At 37.4% G+C, this 21,246-nt stretch overlaps 1 protein-coding gene across 1 annotated transcript in view; it reads left to right on the top strand.

Moving 5' to 3' along the window:
* The first annotated feature begins 7,718 nt into the window (after positions 1–7,718).
* Positions 7,719–21,246, top strand: part of LOC21407352 (BEACH domain-containing protein C2) — a 34,537-nt gene continuing 21,009 nt past the window's right edge. Inside the window, exons 1-5 of the mRNA XM_010094421.2 lie at positions 7,719–7,849; positions 8,540–10,628; positions 11,202–11,989; positions 13,366–14,076; positions 15,449–15,583. Coding sequence (XP_010092723.2) covers positions 8,588–10,628; positions 11,202–11,989; positions 13,366–14,076; positions 15,449–15,583 — 3,675 coding nt within the window. The 5' untranslated portion in view covers positions 7,719–7,849; positions 8,540–8,587. The remainder of the gene's footprint in view (positions 7,850–8,539; positions 10,629–11,201; positions 11,990–13,365; positions 14,077–15,448; positions 15,584–21,246) is intronic.

Genomic DNA, 21,246 nt, shown 5'->3' with positions numbered 1-21,246 from the left:
CTTTCACCGGATACACAGATTCTGAGTTCCAATCGGATAGAGATAGTTGACGGTCGACATCTGGATCTTTGTTCACACTTAATGGAGGAGCCATGGTATGAAGAAGTGTAAAGCAAAAATGTGTTGTTGACTTTACCATGGAAGTTGAATATGTTACAGCTTGTGAAGCCGCAAAGGAAGCTACATAGCTCTGAAAATTCTTAACTGATCTGGTTGTTCCAGATATGGATAAGCCAATTAAGCTTTACTGAGACAATAGTAGAGCGATGGCTAATTCAAAAGAACCTAGAAGCCATAAGAGTGTGAAACATATAGAAAGAAAACATCACCTGATCAGAGACATTGTGAATATAGGCGATGTAGCGGTTCTGAAGATCGTGTCGGAGAACAACCTTGCTAACCCGTTCACAGAAACATTGCCAATGAATGTATTTGATTGGAACTTAGAAGGATTTGGGATTAGACACATGACACACATGCTTTAGGACAAGTAGGCGATTGTTGGGAATGATGTCCTAAAAGCATAAGATGTAATATGACATTTATTATTTATTTAATAAAAAAGTTTATTCATCATTTATGTGCATATATTTGTGAATATTTTATGAATATCAAATGAAAATTTCGTGATTATTTTTGCGACCTTAAACATTGTATATAAGTGTTTTATGCGAGAGGATAATGTTTAAGGATAATAATAAAAAAGCGATGTTCGTAATAAATTTAATTAAAGTTCAGAATCTTTAATTAGAACATTAAGTTCGGAATCTTTAATTAGAATATTACTAATATATGTCATTCCCATTTAGAATGGAATGATGTTATCCACACTGTTAATATGGTGAGATATTGAATGAGTGTATTACGCATAATGAGATTATGTGAAACAAGGACACATACACAATATGAATTTCTAATAATTTTCGTTAAGTATAGAAATTCTAATTGAGCCTACCGATTGTCAAAGATAGAATGATCTTAATCCTGAGTTCTTAACAAACTCATATTTATGGATTTGTGTCATTTGATTTACTCGGTACGGATTCTGAGACCCTGAATCCTATTCCGTTTATTTTGGAGACATGATCAAGTAGGTAGCCGAGAATGTTATTATACGAGATGGAATCCATTCCTTCTTGAGAAAGAAGTAGATAAATAATTTTCTTGAGTGTTGATTCGGTACTTGGATTAGTAAGAGCGTTATGGTTCATGAATGTGTTTTATGAATCACTATTATGAATCACTATCAATTAGAGAATCAATGGTACTCAAGGATGAAGATATAATTAGAGAGGTTAACGGATTCTACCTAGCTCTAATTATGGATTATTAATGAATGATTGATCTATATGCAATGACTATATCAAATGGTCACTTCATAGTTTAGAAGTAATTTATGTCCATAATTTCGAGAGTACAATTTCAAGTTTATAGGGGAGTAACTATTAGAATTAATAGAATTAATTAATTAATTAAAGTGTTTAATTAATTATTAATTTTATTAGAGCTCGGGATTATAGGTCCATTAGTCCCCGCGCCGTCCTAATAGTTCTACCAGACACAAAGGGCAAAATGAGAATTTTAGAATTACGAAATTCTAAAATTAAACACTCAAAAATAATTAATTGAGAATTAATTATTATTTAAATAATGAGATTATTTAAATTTGAATTTGAACACATCTAGATTTATCAATTTAAATTTATTTGATAAGTTGTTCAATTTAAAATTCAAATTAATTTAAGTTTGACTTAAATTGGAATTTGAATTTGAATCAAAATTAGACTGCAGGATAAATGATGATTTTCTCTTCCTTTCCTATATGTAATTGACGCAACACAAGGATGAGAATCCCCATACATGGCCGGCCACATTAAGGATAAGAGAAAAGGAGATTTTGTTCCAAATTCAAATAGGAGATAATTAACAAGCTTTAGCTTTGAGATAGAGATTGGATTCCTTCTAGAAGCTTGACTTCTACTCTATAAATAAGAGAATTATAGAAAATTGTGAGACACAATTTTTGACATATATTTTTTAGTGTGGCCGAAATTGTTTAAGCATGCGTTGGTGTTTGTGGAAATTCAAGTGTTTATTTTAACCCGTTTTGTCTCAGGTGTGCCCAGACACACATCTTTGTGGATTCTAGAAATTGATGTGGAAGACATTGGTTTTCCAAACACAACGCTTTAGAGTAAGGATTGTTCGAGATCAAAGAACTCAAGTTATTATCCTAATCGGCCGCTAGGTATTATTCGTAATTGAGTTCTTAATAAATTAATTAATGTAATTAATTTATTCGTGCATAAATTAATATAATCTATAGAATATCTCATAGGTTTTATGAAATTTTTTTTATATTTAATCCACTAGCCTCACGCTTTTACATCCGAATTCGATTCGGAAACTAACAGCACCTATAAGCAAGAAACGCAGTGGGTTACAACCGAACCTTACTAATCTTTTCCCCATGCTCACCGATTTTAACTTTAAGCATTCACGATCTCATTATGTAAAGGTCGAGAATCACATGCCATGAATTAGCCTCACCTAGCCGATCATCTTTCAGTTGTAGTCTCTTTTGGGGCACACTAAAACGGTGCGCCACCCCTTTCCTCAGGCTAGAGATCCAACAGCTCGCCCAAAATCAACGCAATAAGAATCTTATGCAATCCTAGAGAATGTAGAGAGAGAGAGAGAGAGAGAGAGAGAGAGAGAGAGAGAGAGAGAGAGAGAGAGTTTTGTTATTTAAAATTTACTTTCCAAGTGATAGAAAAATTATTTTCTTATTTTTCTAAGACAAACAAAATGATAAGTCTAATGGGGTTACCCCATTAAACTTAGATAACAAATAAAAGTAAATAAAAATAAAGAAGATAAAAAGTAAATAAAGATAGAACCGTTATACATCTTTTATCTTTTACATCTTGTGCGGGTACTAGCCCATGGAAGAAGAAGCACCTAGCTCTAAGTGATCCTAATCGTAGCTCTTCTGATCTTTCTCTTCGTCCATACCCTTATGCTTTGTTTGGTAAGAAGGAAAGAAAATGGGAGAGAAAGGAAAACTATAATGCATAGAAAATTAGAAGGATAGAAAAGATTTTGATTTTCTCTTGACTTGTTTGGTATGATAGGAAAGAAAGAAAATGAATCTACCTTCTCTTGTTTGGTATTGGAAGTAAAACTGAAGAGATGGAAAAATTCTTATTGGTGTAATTACTTTTTTGCCTAAATATTTTTTATTAATATTCTTTTCTAATAAAAGTATAAATAATACAGTATTCAACGTCAAATTAACTCAAAAAATTCATGTAACTTAAACATATATTCTATCTATATTATGTATATATATACACATACATATATAAAGGTGCAAAAACACAGGTGGCGTTTGGAATTCGTTCCAAAATGATTTTGTTTTCTGTATGAAAATGAAAATAAAAACGTTTTCATTTCTATTTTGGAATCATTTCTGAAAATGCGTTTGGTAGTTTTATTCTGAGATTATTTTCAGTTTTAAAAAACTGAAACTGCATTTGGCGGTTTAATTTTTAAAAACATGAAATAGTATTTTAAATAATAATATATTAAATAAGTAATAATTGAATCTCAAATAAAAATACTAAAAATTAAAATAATAAATTACATTACATTACAAATAAATAATAAATAATTTAAAAAAGTTTACTTCGTATCCAATCTTAAATAGCATAAATGCAGGAAAATTATAATCCAATACACTCATATCTTGTATCCAAAAAAATGCCGTCAGAACAATGTGAAACCTGTTTCTCCATTTCCCAAATACTTTCAAACATTTCCCAAATACTTTGGCCAAACTCCTTCTCCCGCACGCGTTGGACTGCATCAAAGTGTCCTGGTGTGCTAAGTGGAGAGAGAAAGCCCATTGCCTATTTATCTCTTCTTTCTGAAAAAAAGCGCCAATTTTAGAGCCAAAATGAGGACAATTTAGTAATTTAGGTAGTTATTCACATTTTTCTTCTTAAAATCCTCCCACTTTTGGAGGGATTAAAAATGGTGGGACCCACCAATTATAATTTCCTTTCAATTTTCTTTTCCTTCCTAATTTCCTTTCTACCAAACAAGTTAATTTACTAATTTCCATCCTAAAATCCCTCCAACATTTTCTTTCCTTCCACTTTTCATTCATACCAAACATAGTGTTAAGTGGGACTAGGCTAAGGGCACATAATAACTAAAGAGTGTGTTTACTAGGAGGGATGGATGAGGGTGGAGGGAGAGATGTGCAGGAAAAGTCTATTTTACCCTCCAAAAGAAATTATTACCAAATACTAAAATGGACAATATAGTAATTAGCTAACTAGTCATCATCCATCATTTCAACTCTCTCTCCTTCATACCAAACAATATAAAAGATTACCATAATCCTCTCAATTCTTCATATTTCCCGTCTATTTAACTCTCACCATCATTCATACTCTCCATCACTGCTACTAAACAGAGCCTGAAAGAAAATGGTTTTCATTAGGTTCCCCAAAAAGACTATCAAAATATTTATTTTATTTATTTTATACGTTTGGTCTTATTATTATTATTATTTATTTTTATCCCATTTTTCCTTCTTTTTTTTTCTCTTTCTTGCTTTCTCTTTCCAACAATTTTTTGAGGATAAACTTTTAAGTAGAGTTCTGTCTTGGTGTTATTCTTTTTTTTTTTCCTTGTCTCTCTTTTTCCTATTTTCATTTTTATGTCCTATCATAAATATATATTTTTTAATTTCTCCTTAAAATAATTTCTTCTTGTATATATTCTCGTCTTTTTAAAATTATGTTCCCCTTATTAAACATTTCATAAGGTTCTGTTTTTTTTTTTTTACTTTCTTTTCTTTTTTCCTTTCGATTTTTCCTCTTTTTTTTTATTTTTATCTTTATTGTCTTATTAGACCTTCTTCATTTTTTTTTTATTTTTTCAAATAATACTCTAATAAATTTTAAGAAAGTAAAACAAATAAAATTCTATAATCTATAATCCCAGCTGAAAAATAGGTAATCTACAGGCTATAAATCTATAATCTATAAATATATAATGTTTTAAAAAGTACTGTTCAAATGAACAGTACTTTAACCACGTTTTGCTCCCTTTCTGTTTTTTTTAATGTTTTCTTTTCCATCTTCTATTCTTTTTTACTTTTTTCCTCAGAATTTTATATTTGTCGTTCTTGTCCATCTTTTTAACTACTTTCTTCTATTTACTCATTTTTTTTTTCAGATGTTATCCCATTTAGATATTTTTTTTCTGTTAGTGCCTTAAAACTTATTTACTTCTTCATTTTAGTCCTTTTGACTCATTTTTAATTTTTAATTTGAAATTTTATTTTTCTTTTATTTTAGTTTCTTTTGCGCTAAAATTTATTTATTTATTTATTTTGGATCTTTTAAGCCTTTTAAGCCTTTTTTTATTTTTGCACTAAAATTTTAAATTTTTTTCCCGTTTTAGAACCCTTTTTTGCCATTTTTTATTTTAGTCCTGAAATTTTATTTTATTTTTTTGTTCTGGTTCCTTATCCTTTCCTTCATTTTGGTCCTTTTACTAGCCTAGTTTTTATTTTTACCCTGAAACTTTATCTTTTTCTTGTTTTGGTCCATTTTGTTCTAAACTTATTTATTTCTATATTTTAGTCCTTTTTAAACCCTTTTTCCTGAAATTTTATTTCATTTTCTATTTTGTTCCTTGTACTCTAAAATTTATTTATCTTTTTCATTTTGGTCCTTTTTTTGACCCATTTTTTTCATTTTTGCCATGAAACTCTTTTTTCCTTATTTTGGTCCTTTTAACCCTAAAACTTTATTTATTTCTTCATTTTTAGTCTTTTTTGACCTTTTTTGTCTTAAAACTTTTTTTTTTTTCATTCTAATTTTGTTTTAAGATTTTATATTCAGATATTATATATTTTTAATAATAATATGGTAATTAAAATTTAACACGTGTGTTAGTCCCAACTTGCTATGAGTTCAACTAGTATAATAAACGTTCCATCCCTCACATCAATGATCAAACATTGTAATGCAATGATAAAACCTAGCGAATTCCTGTAATTCCTTCGCTTTCAAGTTCAGACAACCCAAAAGTATAAAATAAAAAAAGTAAATAAAACCAAAAGACAAAATCCGTGTCTCTTTGTTCTTTATCGTTTTATTAAAAGACAACATTTTCTTTGCAATTAATGCTATTATTAAATATTAAGTTAAGGTTTACTTCATGAAATTTTTAAAATTTAAATTTTTTATAAGAGAAAAATACTATAAAAGACTATTAATTATGATTTAAAATCAGAGACCGATAAATGAAATAAACATCCTATAAGTTTCTTCTATTATTAAAGATTAATTTTCTTAAGCAATATTTTGCAATAAAGATTTTTAGAGACAATGAAGGAAGGCATTTTTTTTTTTTTTTTGGAAAATAATGGACAGAAAAACATAAAATTATTTTAGAATGAGTTTCAAATGCACCCATTATTGCCGTGTTTAGAATTATTTTTGTTTTTATTTTTCACGTTTTTTGAAAAAGAAAAAATAAAAACGATTCTGAAACGGCGTTTGACACAATTAAAGATAAAAAACAGAACTGAAAATAATTTTTTGGTTTAATATAAAATGGGTCATTTTTGCGCGTTTAAAACTCATTTCAAAAGGATTTTTTATGTATGAAAATGAAAATAAAAACGTTTTTAATCTCAGACAGAAATCATTTTTAAAAATGCGTTTAGTAGTTTTATCAAAGGATTATTTTCAATATAAAAAAACCTATTAATGTCTCTTTCTCTGCTCGAGAGAGGAGAAAACGAAAACAAAAAATGAAAAATGACTAAAAGTCGTTTTTCATTTCTCTCTCATTTTACACTAAACTAAAAAATCGTTTTCATTTTCATTTTTTGTCTTTATTGCGCCAAACGCCGTTTTGAAAACGTTTTCATTTTTCTTTCTCGAAAAACGTGAAAAATAAAAATATTTCTTGTTTTCGTTTTCTCCTCTCTCGAGAAGAGAGACATTATTTAGTTTTTTTATATTAAAAATAATCTCTTGATAAAACTACCAAACACATTTTTAAAAATAATTTATGTCTGAGATTGAAAACGTTTTTATTTCCATTTTTATACAAAAAATAAAGGCTGTATTTAGAATTGATCTTGTTTTTATTTTTTACATTTTTTAAGAAAAAAATAAAAACGTTTCTAAAACGGCGTTTGACGCAATAAAAACAAAAAAAGAATGAAAATTTTTTTTTGGGTTAATATAAAATGAGAGAGAAATGAAAAACGATTAGAAAAATGACTAAAAGTCATTTTTCATGTTTTGTTTTCGTTTTCTCCTCTCTCGAGCAGAGAGAAAGAGATAGAGACATTAATGAGTTTTTTATACTGAAAATAATCTTTTAATAAAATTACCAAACACATTTTTAAAAATGATTTCTGTCTGAAATTGAAAACATTTTTATTTTTATTTTTATATAAAAAATAAAATTATTTTAGAATAAGTTCTAAATACGCTTAAAATCATTTTAGAACGAATTCCAAACACACTCGAGAATTGAAAATTGCTTTTTAATCACGTGTATATAAAAAAAAAAGAAGAATGTAAATTGAAAAATATGTGGATTTATGACTGGGCAAGGCAAGGCCTTCTTTCTTCCGTTAACTTGCTAAATCCACCATTTCTCTCGCGCCCAATTCGCCTTCTTACTCTCTCTCTCCGATTCCGAGAGATTTTCTTGTTCTATTTTCCTTCACTTTCTCGATCATTTTCTTTCCCGTTTCTGCCATAATCGCACGACATCTCCAGTTCTCGTCGGATTTTCTTCCTCCAAGGTAAGCCATCTTCTTCTTCTTCATCTTCTCTTCGACGTGGATTTTTAGCCTAATTTGTTGAATCTCAATGTCTGCGTCATTCTGATATGTGCATTTTGTCCGAGCTTGTATTCACAACAAGAAAGTTCGATCATTTTAGTGTTTTGTGTACGCATTTCGTTTGTTGCACTTGATCGATCCGCTGCATTGGTCAATCGTCCAATGCGAGAGGAGATCGATCTTCGTTTTTGATAATTCGCTCAAATCAAGTAAGATTGTCCTTTGTGATTTTGTTCCTGTTATGGATCTATGGTAAAATTTGATTTAGCCCTTACCTTTTTAAATCTGTAAAATTGGCAAATCTTTCTGTAGTTGGTTTCTCAGAACTCAGAAGCCAAAAAAAAAAAAAAAAAAACAGAAAAGGAATATCCAGATTTATATGTTATGGAAGATTCACCTTAACATAGCTACGTGACAGTATTATATGTTCCAGCTTATTGGTGATTTTAAGGTAGCATTTTAAGATTCATTAGTGACTACTTAGTACCAAGAAAACCAAGGTAACTTTGAACAGCTGGAGTTTTGTAAAGTATCTCAAAATTTCTCATAATCAATCAGGGAAAATTATTGCCTATGTGTTTGTTAAGAAGTGTTCCTCAACAAAAAATGTTCTGATTACGTGTAGCTCGCTTACTTTAATAATTTTTGTAGGTAGCTTGGATTGCATATAATTTGAATGACTTCTGAAGCAGTATTATAATGGAAGAAGGAGAAATAAAGGAGATTGATGAAATCTCCAGGAAGGATTCGGATAATCATGAAGTAGTTGGTGGTGTACATAGAGATACTGGTTCATCTCAGCAGGAGAATATTAATATTACTGGTGGTGATGAAGCTGTGATTAGTAATAATATTTCAGTCTTGGATGGGGTTGATTTAGTAGATGTAGCTGTGGATGAAGATCAGTTTGAGCAGGTTTCTTTGACAGATCAAGAGAAAGCTGTTGTTCCTAGGAGTAGTGATGTCGATTCAAACCGATCGTCAAATTCAGATAATGCAAGATACTCATATGGTAGGTTTGAAGATGCTGCGCAATTTTCACTTGTTGCATTTACTGCTGAATCTGATTCGTCCCCAGTTCGCCAAATACAGCATGATCACCCTTCTCAGAGCTCTCATCACGACAAACGTTTTGACTCTATCAAACCATCTACCTCATCTACTAGTATTGATTCTGCTTTACATGAGGACGCTTCGATTTCGTCTGCTGGTTCTCCTGCAAATCCTAAAGCAAAAGCTGCTATGCCAAATGTGTCTCCAGAGTTATTGCATTTAGTGGATTCTGCTATTATGGGAAAGCCAGAAAGTTTGGAAAAATTGAAGAAAATTGTTAGTGGGGTGGAGAGTTTTGGAGCCGGGGAGGAAATGGAGAGCATTGCTTTATTGGTAGTCGATTCACTTATTGCAACTATGGGTGGCGTTGAAAGTTTTGAAGAATATGGGGATAACAATCCTCCTAGTGTAATGCTAAACTCTCGGGCTGCCATTGTGGCAGGTGAACTCATTCCTTGGCTCCCTTGGGAAGGTGATAGTGATGTTGTCATGTCCCCTCGGACGCGGATGGTTAGGGGGTTGCTTGCAATATTACGTGCTTGCACAAGAAATAGAGCAATGTGTTCTATGGCTGGTTTGTTAGGTGTTCTTTTCTGGTCAGCAGAAAACATTTTTACGGAAAATGTGGGCTCAATGGAAGAAATGAAATGGGATGGAACTCCTTTGTGCTACTGCATTCAGTACTTAGCAGGGCATTCATTGAGTGTCATTGATTTGCACAGATGGTTTCAAGTAATTACAAGAACGCTTACTACTGTTTGGGCAACTCGCTTAATGCTTGCTTTGGAGAAGGCGGTGGGTGGAAAGGAATCAAAGGGACCAGCATGTACTTTTGAGTTTGATGGTGAAAGCTCTGGTTTGCTTGGTCCAGGGGAAAGTCGTTGGCCATTCACAAATGGGTATGCATTTGCAACATGGATTTACATTGAATCATTTGCAGATACATTGAATACAGCAACTGCTGCTGCAGCAATAGCTGCTGCAGCAGCTGCCAAGTCAGGAAAATCTTCAGCTATGTCAGCTGCTGCTGCTGCCAGTGCACTCGCTGGTGAAGGGACAGCACACATGCCACGCCTGTTCAGTTTTTTGTCTGCTGACAATCAGGGAATAGAGGCATATTTTCATGCACAGTTCTTAGTGGTTGAAATTGGCAGTGGAAAAGGAAAGAAGGCTTCTTTACATTTTACTCATGCATTCAAGCCACAATGCTGGTACTTCATTGGTCTGGAGCATACTTGCAAGCAAGGGCTGCTTGGAAAAGCAGAGAGTGAACTGAGATTATACATTGACGGATCATTGTATGAATCACGACCTTTTGACTTTCCTCGAATCTCCAAGCCACTTGCATTTTGTTGCATAGGGACAAACCCCCCTCCGACAATAGCTGGTTTACAACGTCGTCGTCGTCAATGCCCTTTGTTTGCTGAGATGGGACCTGTTTATATTTTTAAGGAACCAATTGGTCCAGAAAGGATGGTACGCCTGGCTTCTAGAGGAGGGGATATGCTTCCTTCATTTGGCCAAGGAGCAGGGTTGCCATGGCTTTCAACAAATGACTATGTGCAGAGTATGGCAGAGGAAAGTTCACTTTTAGATGCAGAAATTGGAGGATGCATTCATCTTCTCTATCACCCTAGTTTACTTAGCGGGAGATTTTGTCCTGATGCTTCTCCTAGTGGCGCCGCAGGTTAGATAATTTATTATTTCTTAGTCATCATTGTTTTTGGTATATTAAAGTCCTATCCTTCTCATATTTGGGGTTTCAAGGACATAAAAGAGAGTGACGAGGTCTATACTCGTATTTTCCACAGTGGCGGCTGTCACACATATGCATTTGCATTTGCATTATTTTCGAGTGAAGCGCCTGCTAAATTTGGGTATGCGTAGAGAGTGAAATATATTTTTTTAGGAAAATATTGTTGTCATTATTCTGCTCTCTTTTTCCCTCTAACCTTTTTCTTGCTATCTTTCTTCTTGCTTTTTCCCTTAATTACAAGAATTTGTATGATTGGCACCTTTTCTTGTTCTTTCTCTATGGTAGCATGCCAGTAGACAACAATTGAAACCTTGTTAGGGAAATGGCAGAGGGGTTAAAGGTTTTTATTTTACATTATTTTTTAATAAGAAAGGGATAGTTTTTCTTGTGTTTCAAATTTTATATTTCAAATTTTGATATGAGATACGGTTGTGCAAAATTAAGGGAGAATTTCTCTTTTGTGTTTCTCTTATATTGCTTATTCTCTCTCAATGAATACTTCAGGCATACTCAGACGGCCAGCTGAGGTTCTTGGACAGGTCCACATTGCTATGCGAATGCGACCAGTGGAGGCTCTATGGGCCCTGGCATATGGAGGTCCAATGTCTTTGCTTCCTCTTGCAATTAGTGATGTGCAAAACAATAGCTTGGAACCACAACAAAATAATTCTTCTTTGTCAATGGCTACTGCTTCTCTTGCTGCTCCAATATTTAGAATAATTTCTATGGCTATTCAGCACCCCAGGAACAATGAAGAGTTAAGTCGTGCCAGAGGACCTGAAGTTCTATCAAGAATCTTAAATTACCTTCTGCAAACTTTATCATCTCTTGGTACCGGAAAGCATAATGGTGTGGGGGATGAGGAACTTGTTGCAGCTGTTGTGTCCCTCTGTCAATCTCAGAAAAATAACCATTCACTTAAGGTGCAGCTGTTTAGTACGCTGCTCCTGGATCTTAAAATTTGGAGCTTATGTAATTATGGACTGCAAAAGAAGCTTCTATCATCACTTGCTGACATGGTTTTCACAGAGTCGTCTGTAATGCGAGATGCTAATGCCTTTCAAATGCTTTTGGATGGCTGCAGAAGGTGCTATTGGACTATTCGCGAAACGGACTCTGTGAATACCTTTTCTTTAAATGAGGCAACACGACCTGTTGGTGAAGTGAATGCATTGGTTGATGAACTGTTGGTGATAATTGAACTTCTAATAGGAGCAGCACCTCCTTCGTTGGCTTCAGATGACGTCCGTCGTTTACTTTGGTTCATGGTTGATTGTCCACAACCCAATCAGGTGACTTTAGTTTGCGAAACATTACCTTTTTTTTTTTAATTTTTAATTTTTATTTTAGTAGATAGAAATATAATTCATATTTTGGTGTGAGTCACGCCTTAAATACAGGTCGTAGACCTTTTATAATTTTCTTAACCGTCTTTTACGGAGTTATGGCATTGATGGCTTGAAAGTGAATTGGCTTTAAAGTGAATGGGATTTCTTACATTGTACTTCTGGGTTTTCAGCAGAGTTTTTTGCTTGAGGTACAGGTCTTTAGAAGAGAGTAGTATTGATGATGTTCTGAGACAGTACTTAATAGTGATTGAGGCGTTGCATATACAAGTATTCACGAATTATTGAATTAGGTCTTATCTTGTGTTCACTAACTTTAAATCTTTGAACTTCTGGAAACTTCTTGTAATTTTGTTTGATCAACAAAGTTTCTTGTTTCTTATATAAAAAAAACTTTGAATCTTTGAACTTTTTATAACCTTCGTTAATCAAAATTGAGAACATGATGGGTGCGTTGGTTTCGTTTCCAAAACGTTTTTCACGTTTTTCAAGGAGGAAAAAATGAAATTGAAAATGAAACGGCGTTTGTTTAGGAAATGTTTTGAAAACGAAAACGAAAACAAAAACAGTGAGAATAATTTTTGTGAAGGAATTTGAAAAACAGTTGAAAGTTGTTTTCACTTTTCTGTTTTCATTTTCTAATACTTATCAACAATATTATAATATATTAATTAATAATTATGATCAAACACGATTTCACTCTTTTATTATACTCAAAACAATCTTTTAAAAAACCAACCAAACGCAATTTCAAAATCGTTTTCAGAATGATTCTCAAAACAATCTCATTTTTACTTTTTATTAAAAAAAATCATTTTAAAACCAATTCCAAACGCACCCGATAAGTTTTGCTCTTCAGAGGAAAACTCTTCCTCTGTTATACTTGTAAATAGTTATTTATTATTAATGAAATTTTGTCTCTGTTTCAAAAGAAGAAGAAAAAAATGATACTTCTGCAGTACTTGCTAATTTTTTATATGCACAGCTTTTAGCTATACTTATTATTATTATTATTTTTTAATTTTGTCTTCTAAATAAAGTATTTCTGTTCCACGTAGAAAAGATTTCTGAGGAAGTTTAGGTCACTTCTTCACGTTGGATGCCCGATGAAGTGGGAGCTGTGCTTCTTTGAGATCTTCAAGTTCTTTCTTTCTTTTTTTTTTTTTTTTGTTTTGTTTTTCATATTACTAGTGAGTGCAAACTTTGACCTTATTGTTATTGCTTAAATTTTGTTTTATGTCTTATGTTTAATTAAGGATAACTTGGGTGAGCTTTTTCGTATTGTTTTTCTCAACGTTTCTCCTAATAATTTCTTCTGCCAGGTTGCAAGGGTGTTGCATCTAATCTACCGCTTAGTGGTACAACCAAATACATCCAGAGTTCACACATTTGCAGAGGCATTTATAGCTTGTGGTGGGGTGGAAACTCTTCTGGTTCTACTGCAACGGGAAGCCAAAACTGGTGACTCTAGCGTTCTTGAATCCAGCACCAACAGCGACAAAACTTTGGGGGTTCAGGGACCTGAGCTAGATGGTGGAAGTGGGGAACCTGGAAAGTATGAGGATTATGAAACAGGACACAAAGAGAAGGAGCTCAGTTCCAGCGAGGATGTTGGTAAATCTGAGACCTCCAACTGTAGAGACAACCCTGCTCCTGTTTCCCCAAATGTCAGAATTGAAAGGATGGTTTCTGTTTCTGATAATTCTTTTCTTAAGAATCTGGGTGGTATCAGCCTTTCAATAAGTGCAGACAATGCAAGAAATAATGTTTATAATGTTGACAAGACTGATGGCATTGTTGTTGGAATCATTGGGCTGTTGGGTGCTTTAGTAGCATCTGGTCATTTAAAATTTGATTCATATGCTTCCTCAGATGTGACCAGTAATCTTCTGGGAACTGGACTGCATGATGGAGGTAGCACCATGTTTGATGATAAAGTTTCTCTCCTACTTTTTGCTTTGCATAAAGCTTTCCAAGCAGCACCAAAAAGGCTCATGACTAGCAATGTCTATGTGGCATTATTTGGGGCATCGGTACGATATTTTCTACTTTTTCCAATATCTTTTTTTTTTCCCAACAAATTTTTCATTGAAATGCTGAGAAAAATATGGGTTCTTGCAATCAGATCGCCATGTTTTTTTATTTAATTTACTTGGCCAAGATCTTATTGCTATCATGTGGGTATTTCTGCCCTTGTACTAGTAATATTTTCTCGTTTTATTACACTATCGCCATGTTTGTTGCTTAGATGTTAGAAACGAGTTTTTTGGGTCCTCTTTTTCATGACTGAATTTGGAGATTAGTTTGGCCCTATTTGTTACCATTTTCAAGAGGGTTCCACACATTTCCCGAGGCAATGAAAATGGAATTGGTTTCTAAATAGCGTTGGGAGAGCTAATATATGGAAATGAAAATGAAAACGAAAGCTGGCGAGATTGGCTTTAATATATGAAATTGAAAATTCTGAGAAGTTGTTTTCCCTTTTTTTGTTTTCATTTCTAGGGCTTATATACCCAATAAATATTTTCCGTAATATATCCAAACACAATTTCCACTCTTTTGCTATAGTCAAACCAATGTCTCTGGGAACACAACCAAGCACAATTTCAGAAATTATCCCAACAACATTCCCAAAAAATTCTCATTTCTATTTTCATTCCCAAAATAAAGCCATTTTCAAAATGCTACCAAACGGGCCCTTTATTTTCGGTGCTGCACTTATAGTATGCGACTCCTTTTGGTAATATTTTGATATCAGCGTCACTAATCATAGTCATATACATGGGTATACCCTTTATAAACCTCAAAAACCCGTCTGTCATTTTGTTGTCATTGGAGCTTAGCCTGTTGCAATGTAGTGGTAATGTTTAAGCTTATTTCTAATATGTTTGATGTTTGTTGTTTTATCTCCAGTCATAGTTTTATCATGATGAGAAACTAGGAATTTATCTCTGGTCATTACAGTGTTGCATTTTAGTACAACTATTTTCATTATTTATAAGTTTTTAGTATTAGTTTCTGAACCCCAGTTAGACTAGAGTTACAAACTATTAACTATTAATGTTGTTTCTTCACGCGTTTTTAGTATTAGTTTCTGAACCCCAGTTAGACTAGAGTTACAAACTATTAACTATTAATGCTGTTTCTTTTATTTCTCAACCTTAATCAATCTAGGCAGAGAATCTGTTCTCAACTGTCATTTATTTCACTGCTGTTCTGTTCATTCAAACTTAATGTTCTTGGCTAGCAGTTAATTAGATTTCTAACACTTGGAATTCTTGAAAAGTTACCTTTAAGGGCTGACTGTCTTTGCTGTAGCTAGGTTTGTTCAACTGGCAATTATTTTACTTGTTAAAAGTTGAATAAGCTGAAGACAGATCTGTTTCCGTCCCATCTTTTTGTCAGATCAATGCTTCTTCGACTGATGATGGGCTGAACTTTTATGATTCGGGTCATCGATTTGAACATTCACAGCTTCTCTTGGTTCTTCTACGTTCACTTCCATATGCATCTAGGTCTTTCCAAAGCCGAGCACTCCAGGTATCACTTTCATGTCTCTGATGCTATAACATGTTTCTGTAAGAATTTTTGAAGTACTTTGTACATTTTTCAAGTTCAACGAAAAAGGCCATCAGTAAAAGCATTAAAATCTTTGTACATGAATCGTTTAATGTTTTATTATTGCAAAAGAGGATGGATTTTATTTTGGGTACAGAGGTGGAGGAGGTGATTTAAGTGAGTCGATTTTTCAAAGATACGAAAAAATAATGGAATTCATATGATACCCGAGTTTGATAGCAATGCTCTGTTCCATGCTTTAATTAGACTTAGCTTTGTTTTAACATCTATTTCTATGCTAGGTATATATTGGCTTCTCTTTATATTGGTTTAATATTTACTCAGTTATATAACTGTTAAGCTCTCAAGCCTAATCAAGTGATAATCACACAACACACAAGGATCTGAGTAAATTCACTGAATCTTTGAAATTAATTCTGCAGAAAACGAGAACGAATACAAGATATGGGGGTTTTCGATACCCTCTCTCTTCTCTTCCTCCCAATTTATTTGGATCCCTCCTATTCGTTGCAGATTCCAACGCAAATAACTAACTAACAAACCTTTCCTATTTTCCCAGATCAACCCATCCCCTCGTGTCACTTAGCCCCCCTTTCTAACCGTCCTGAGGATTGTTTCCCTGTGCTGCGGCTTCCTTCTCCTTCCCTGTACCTGCATGATATTTCCTACGTAGTTTCTTCCGTACATAGGTGAATCGTAGGGGGGGGGGGTTTATCATTACCCCCGTCCCAAAGTCGCACCTTGTCCTCAAGGTGGAAATGAGGGTACTGTTGGTCCATGGCCTGATAGGATTCCCATGTGTCCTCATGGGCAGGTAAATTGGCCCAGCGTATCAGGACCTCTGGGTCTGGGCGTCCCCCGAGTTCTCGCCGCCGCACTCCAAGAAGGGCAGTTGGTTTTGCCCGCAGCTCCAAATCCTTCGTAAGGTGCGGTGGCAAGGTGGACACTGGCTGTCCTTGCCCAACAACCCAGCGAAGTTGCGAGACATGAAATACCGGGTGGATCGAGGACTCCGCTGGAAGGTTAAGGCGGTATGCTACCGGTCCTACACAACCAATAATCTCAAAGGGGCCATAGTAACGGGGGCTTAACTTCTCATTGCACTTGCGCGCCAAAGCTCATTTGTCGATAAGGGCGGAGCTTGAGGTACATAGAGTCCCCCACGGTGAATTGGACGTCCCGGCGCTTGCTATCGGCCACGGCCTTCATTTTCTGCTGGGCGCGAGAAAGATGGAACTTGAGGAGGTCCAACATTGCATCTCGGTCCATGAGGTGCTGCTCCACATAATCCACTGGTGAGGAGCATGTGCCATAGCGCAACAGGGGAGGTGGTGTGCGCCCGTATACAGCCTGAAAGGGAGTGGTGCGGGTGGCTGTATGGAAGGAAGTGTTGTACCAGTACTCCGACCAAACTAACCATTTGTACCATTGGCTGGGCTTGTCCGAAGTGAAACAACGAAGGTATGTCTCCACACACCTATTGACCACCTCAGTTTGGCCATCGGACTGGGGGTGGTAGGCCGTGCTCCGGGATAAAGTGGTGCCCATTTTCTTGTGGAGCTCGGTCCAGAAATGACTCATGAAGATGCGGTCGCGATCCGACACAATGGTATAGGGTACCCCATGAAGGCGCACTATCTCTCGAATGAAGAGTCTGGCCACTGTCTCCGCTGAGAAAGGATGCCTCAACGCCAGGAAATGCCCATACTTACTAAGCCGATCCACGACCACCAATATGGTGTCGTACCCCTCTGAACGCGGTAGGCCCTCGATAAAGTCCATCGAAAGATCTTCCCACACCCGGTCTGGAATTGGTAGGGGCTGTAGGAGACCGTTAGGGGCCAGTGTGGGGGCTTTACAGCGCTGGCACACCGCACATGTTGCCACGTAGGCAGTGACGTCTTTTTTCATTCCAGTCCAATACCACTCCGCTGCCATTCGTCTGTACGTTTTCAATACCCCTAAATGCCTGCCTAAGACACCATCATGGTAGGCATGCAGTAAAGTCTTGATAAATGGTGACTTCCGAGGCACCACCATTCGGCCGTGGTAAAATAGCCTGCCCTGATTGATGGAAAAACCTGGATGGGCTGTAGCATCCTGTTGGAGTTCGGCCCATATCTTAGCTAATTGTTCATCGTGCATTACCTGCTGGTGCAATTCTCCAAAGTCGGCTATTGGGGCCAGAGACAAGGCGCCCAAGTCCAGGGTGCTGCCACGGCGGGAAAGAGCATCCGCAGCCCTGTTGTTCGCTCCTGGTTTGTACTGGATCTCAAAGTCGTATCCCATCAACTTAGTCAGCCACTTTTGGTGTTCCGGGGATGCTAAGCGCTGCTCTAACAAATACTTGAGGCTACGTTGGTCGGTGCGTATCACGAAGTGTCGTCCCAAGAGGTTTGGCCGCCATTTCTGGATGGCTAGGACTATGGCCATCAATTCCCGTTCATATACGGATTTGTTGCGAGCTAGTGTGGACAGGGCTTGACTGAAGTAGGCTATAGGCCGTTGTTCTTGCATCAACACGGCCCCAACCCCATATCTGGAAGCATCAGTTTCTAGTACGAAGGGTTTATTGAATTCGGACAACGCTAGAACAGGCACCCTTGTCATGGCCTACTTGAGTGCAACAAAAGCGTTGCTGGCTGCCTCATCCCAGTGAAAGTTATCCTTCTGCAGCAGGTTGGTCAAGGGCCCTGCAATGTGGCTGTAACCTGCCACAAACTTTCTGTAGTAGCCGGTTAACCCCAAGAAACCTCGCAGCTCCTTCAAATTCATGGGAATAGGCCAATGCACCATGGCTTCCACCTTGGCAGGGTCTGCCGAAACCCCATCTCCAGACACAATGTGCCCCAAATACTTGATTGAGTTCTACCCAAAACTGCATTTTTTTCCATTGGCAAACAAGTGGTGCTGGTGTAAAACAGCCAATACCTGGTCCAAGTGGCACTCATGTTCCCCCACACTGCGGCTGTAAACCAAAATGTCATCAAAGAAAACCAAAACGAACTTGCGAAGGAACGCTCGGAGCACGTCATTCATGAGTGATTGGAAGGTTGCCGGGGCATTCGTGAGCCCAAACGGCATAACCAGAAATTCGTAGTGCCCCTCGTGTGTGCGAAAAGCGGTTTTAGGCACATCTTCCGGCCTTACGCGAATTTGATGGTAACCCGACTTGAGATCGATTTTAGAGAAGATGGTAGCCCGTGGAGCTCATCCAGTAGCTCATCTATTATCGGTATCGGAAAGCGATCCGGCACCGTCTCCTTATTGAGGGCCCGGTAATCCACACAAAACCTCCAGCTTCCATCCTTCTTCTTCACTAAAAGGATCGGGCTGGAATAGGGACTCAAACTAGGCTGTATAATTCTAGCTGCTAGCATCTCACCAACCAACCATTCAATTTTGTATCTGTGGATAGCGGTATGGCCTTACGTTAATCGGCGAAGTCCCCGCCTTCAACACAATTGCATGGTCCCTTGTTCGTTCTGGGGGCAATTCCGTCGGAGCCTCAAATACTACCGAGTGCCGTTGTAGCACGGTCTGCAACTCCACTGGCACCTTCGCATCCTCCCTCTCCTGCTCCATTCCCAGGGTATTCAACTCCACCCATATGCCTTGCCCCTCTTGTTTGAGGGTTCGCATTAAGGCCTTAAGAGTGACTGGGGATTTATTCAACCGTGGATCCCCTTTTAGTGTCACTTGCCGATCCCCCAAATTAAATTTCATCAGTAAGGTTTTCCAATTCACAGTCATCATCCCCAAGGTCTCCAGCCACTGAACTCCTAGAATGAGGTCGGCGCTGCCTAGCTCCAGGGGAAGAAAGTCTTCCACAATTTCAACCTCTTGCAGCGAAACCGCCACCCCACGGCAAACCCCTTCCCCTTTAATTGAAAATCCCGTTCCCATAACCACCCCATACCCTTCGGTCCGGTCTATAGGCAAATCCAAGCATCTCACTAGTTCGTACGAAATGAAATTGTGAGTTGCCCCACTGTCAATTAAGATTATTACCTCTTTTCCGCGTATAACTCCTCGAAGCTTCATAGTCTTCGGAGCGGTAAGTCCAACCACGGAGTTGATGGAGAGCTCCACCACTTCACCCTCCTCGAGTGTCTCCTCTTTTCCCTCATGCGTCTCCTCCTGCTCTTCCTCATCGCGCACGATGAGCACCTGCAACTCCCGATTAGGGCATCGGTGCCCGAACACATATTTCCCATCACAGCGGTAGCAGAGGCCCTTCTCCTGCTTCGCCTGAAGTTCGGCGTCGGTCAACCGCCGGAACGGTGCTGCTCCAGTTCTGCTGCCCATTGGTTGGTCCGAAGTGGGGGTCGTTCTTCCCCACGGCGCCACTCCCCCTCGTGGTCCAGAGCTAGCTGGAAATGAATCCCCCCTAGGTAAAGTCTCTGGGTTTCCTGGACTCGTTTTGTTTCCTGGGCTGTGATGTACGTTATGGGCCTTTGGGCCGCGTACCAATAGGTTACGCTCCTCCACCCGCTGGGCGAATTCCATGATCTGGCCCAATCCCTTGGGCGAAGCATACGAATTTCAGCCCGTATTTCTGGCTTCAATCCATTGATGAACGAGCTCTCAAGGACCGCTCGGAAACCTCTGTTAATGGAGCAGCCAACGTCTCAAAAAGCTTGCGATACTCTCGGATTGACGATTCCTGGCGCAGCAACAGGAATTTTTCGCATAGACTGCCCTCCTGTGTCGGGCGAAATCTCTCCAGCACCAACACCTTCAAGTCTGCCCAATCTCGTATCACCTGCCGGCTATCCTCCCACTGGAACCAAGCTAGAGCTTCTCCGTCCAAGCTCACCACCGCCACATCCAACTTCTCACTCTCCGTCATCTTGTTCATGGCAAAATACCTCTCAGCTCGGAAAATTCAGCCATCGGGGTTGTCTTTGTCGAAAGTGGGCATTTCTACCCTTCGTGTTTGGAATTCCACTCGATTTCTCCCGTTCACCGCCGGTTGATTCTCCATCATCCTCCTTTTCGTCGGAGTAGGCTCTCGGTCCGTTTCGGTTCTCTGACGCATCAGTTCGTCTAATTTTTCCAGCATCATTGCCATTCCTTGCTCCCAGCCTGGGAATCTTCTTCAAATCTTCCCTCACCATTTCCAATTCCCTCTGGAAATCCTCCTTCGTTCCCTCTGTCCTTTCTTTCTCGCGGTCGTCTGTCCTCTTCGTCATCCCCAAGAAGATGCTCTGGTACCAAAATGTTAAGCTCTCAAGCCTAATCAAGTGATAATCACACAACACACAAGGATCTGAGTAAATTCACTGAATCTTTGGAATTAATTCTGCAGAAAACGGAACGAATACAAGATATGGGGGTTTTCGAGTGACCCCGTGCACTCCTTCTCTTTCACAGTTTCTCACTTCTTCGATACCCTCTCTCTTCTCTCCCTCCCAATTTATTTGGATCCCTCCTATTCGTTGCAGATTCCAACGCAAATAACTAACAAACCTTTCCTATTTCCCCAGATCAACCCATTCCCTCGTGTCACTCAGCCCCCCTTTCTAACCGTCCTGAGGATTGTTTCCTTGTGCTTTATACAGTTGTAACTATAATGTGCTAGAATTCATGGTTTCATTGTCTTAACTTTCACCTGCGTATCA

The sequence above is a fragment of the Morus notabilis genome, unplaced genomic scaffold, assembly GCF_000414095.1.
Source record: "Morus notabilis unplaced genomic scaffold, ASM41409v2 Scaffold98, whole genome shotgun sequence".
Classification (NCBI taxonomy): Eukaryota; Viridiplantae; Streptophyta; class Magnoliopsida; order Rosales; family Moraceae; genus Morus; species Morus notabilis.
The sequence above is the reverse complement of the archived record's forward strand: the minus strand, read 5'-3'. Positions and strand labels throughout refer to the sequence as shown.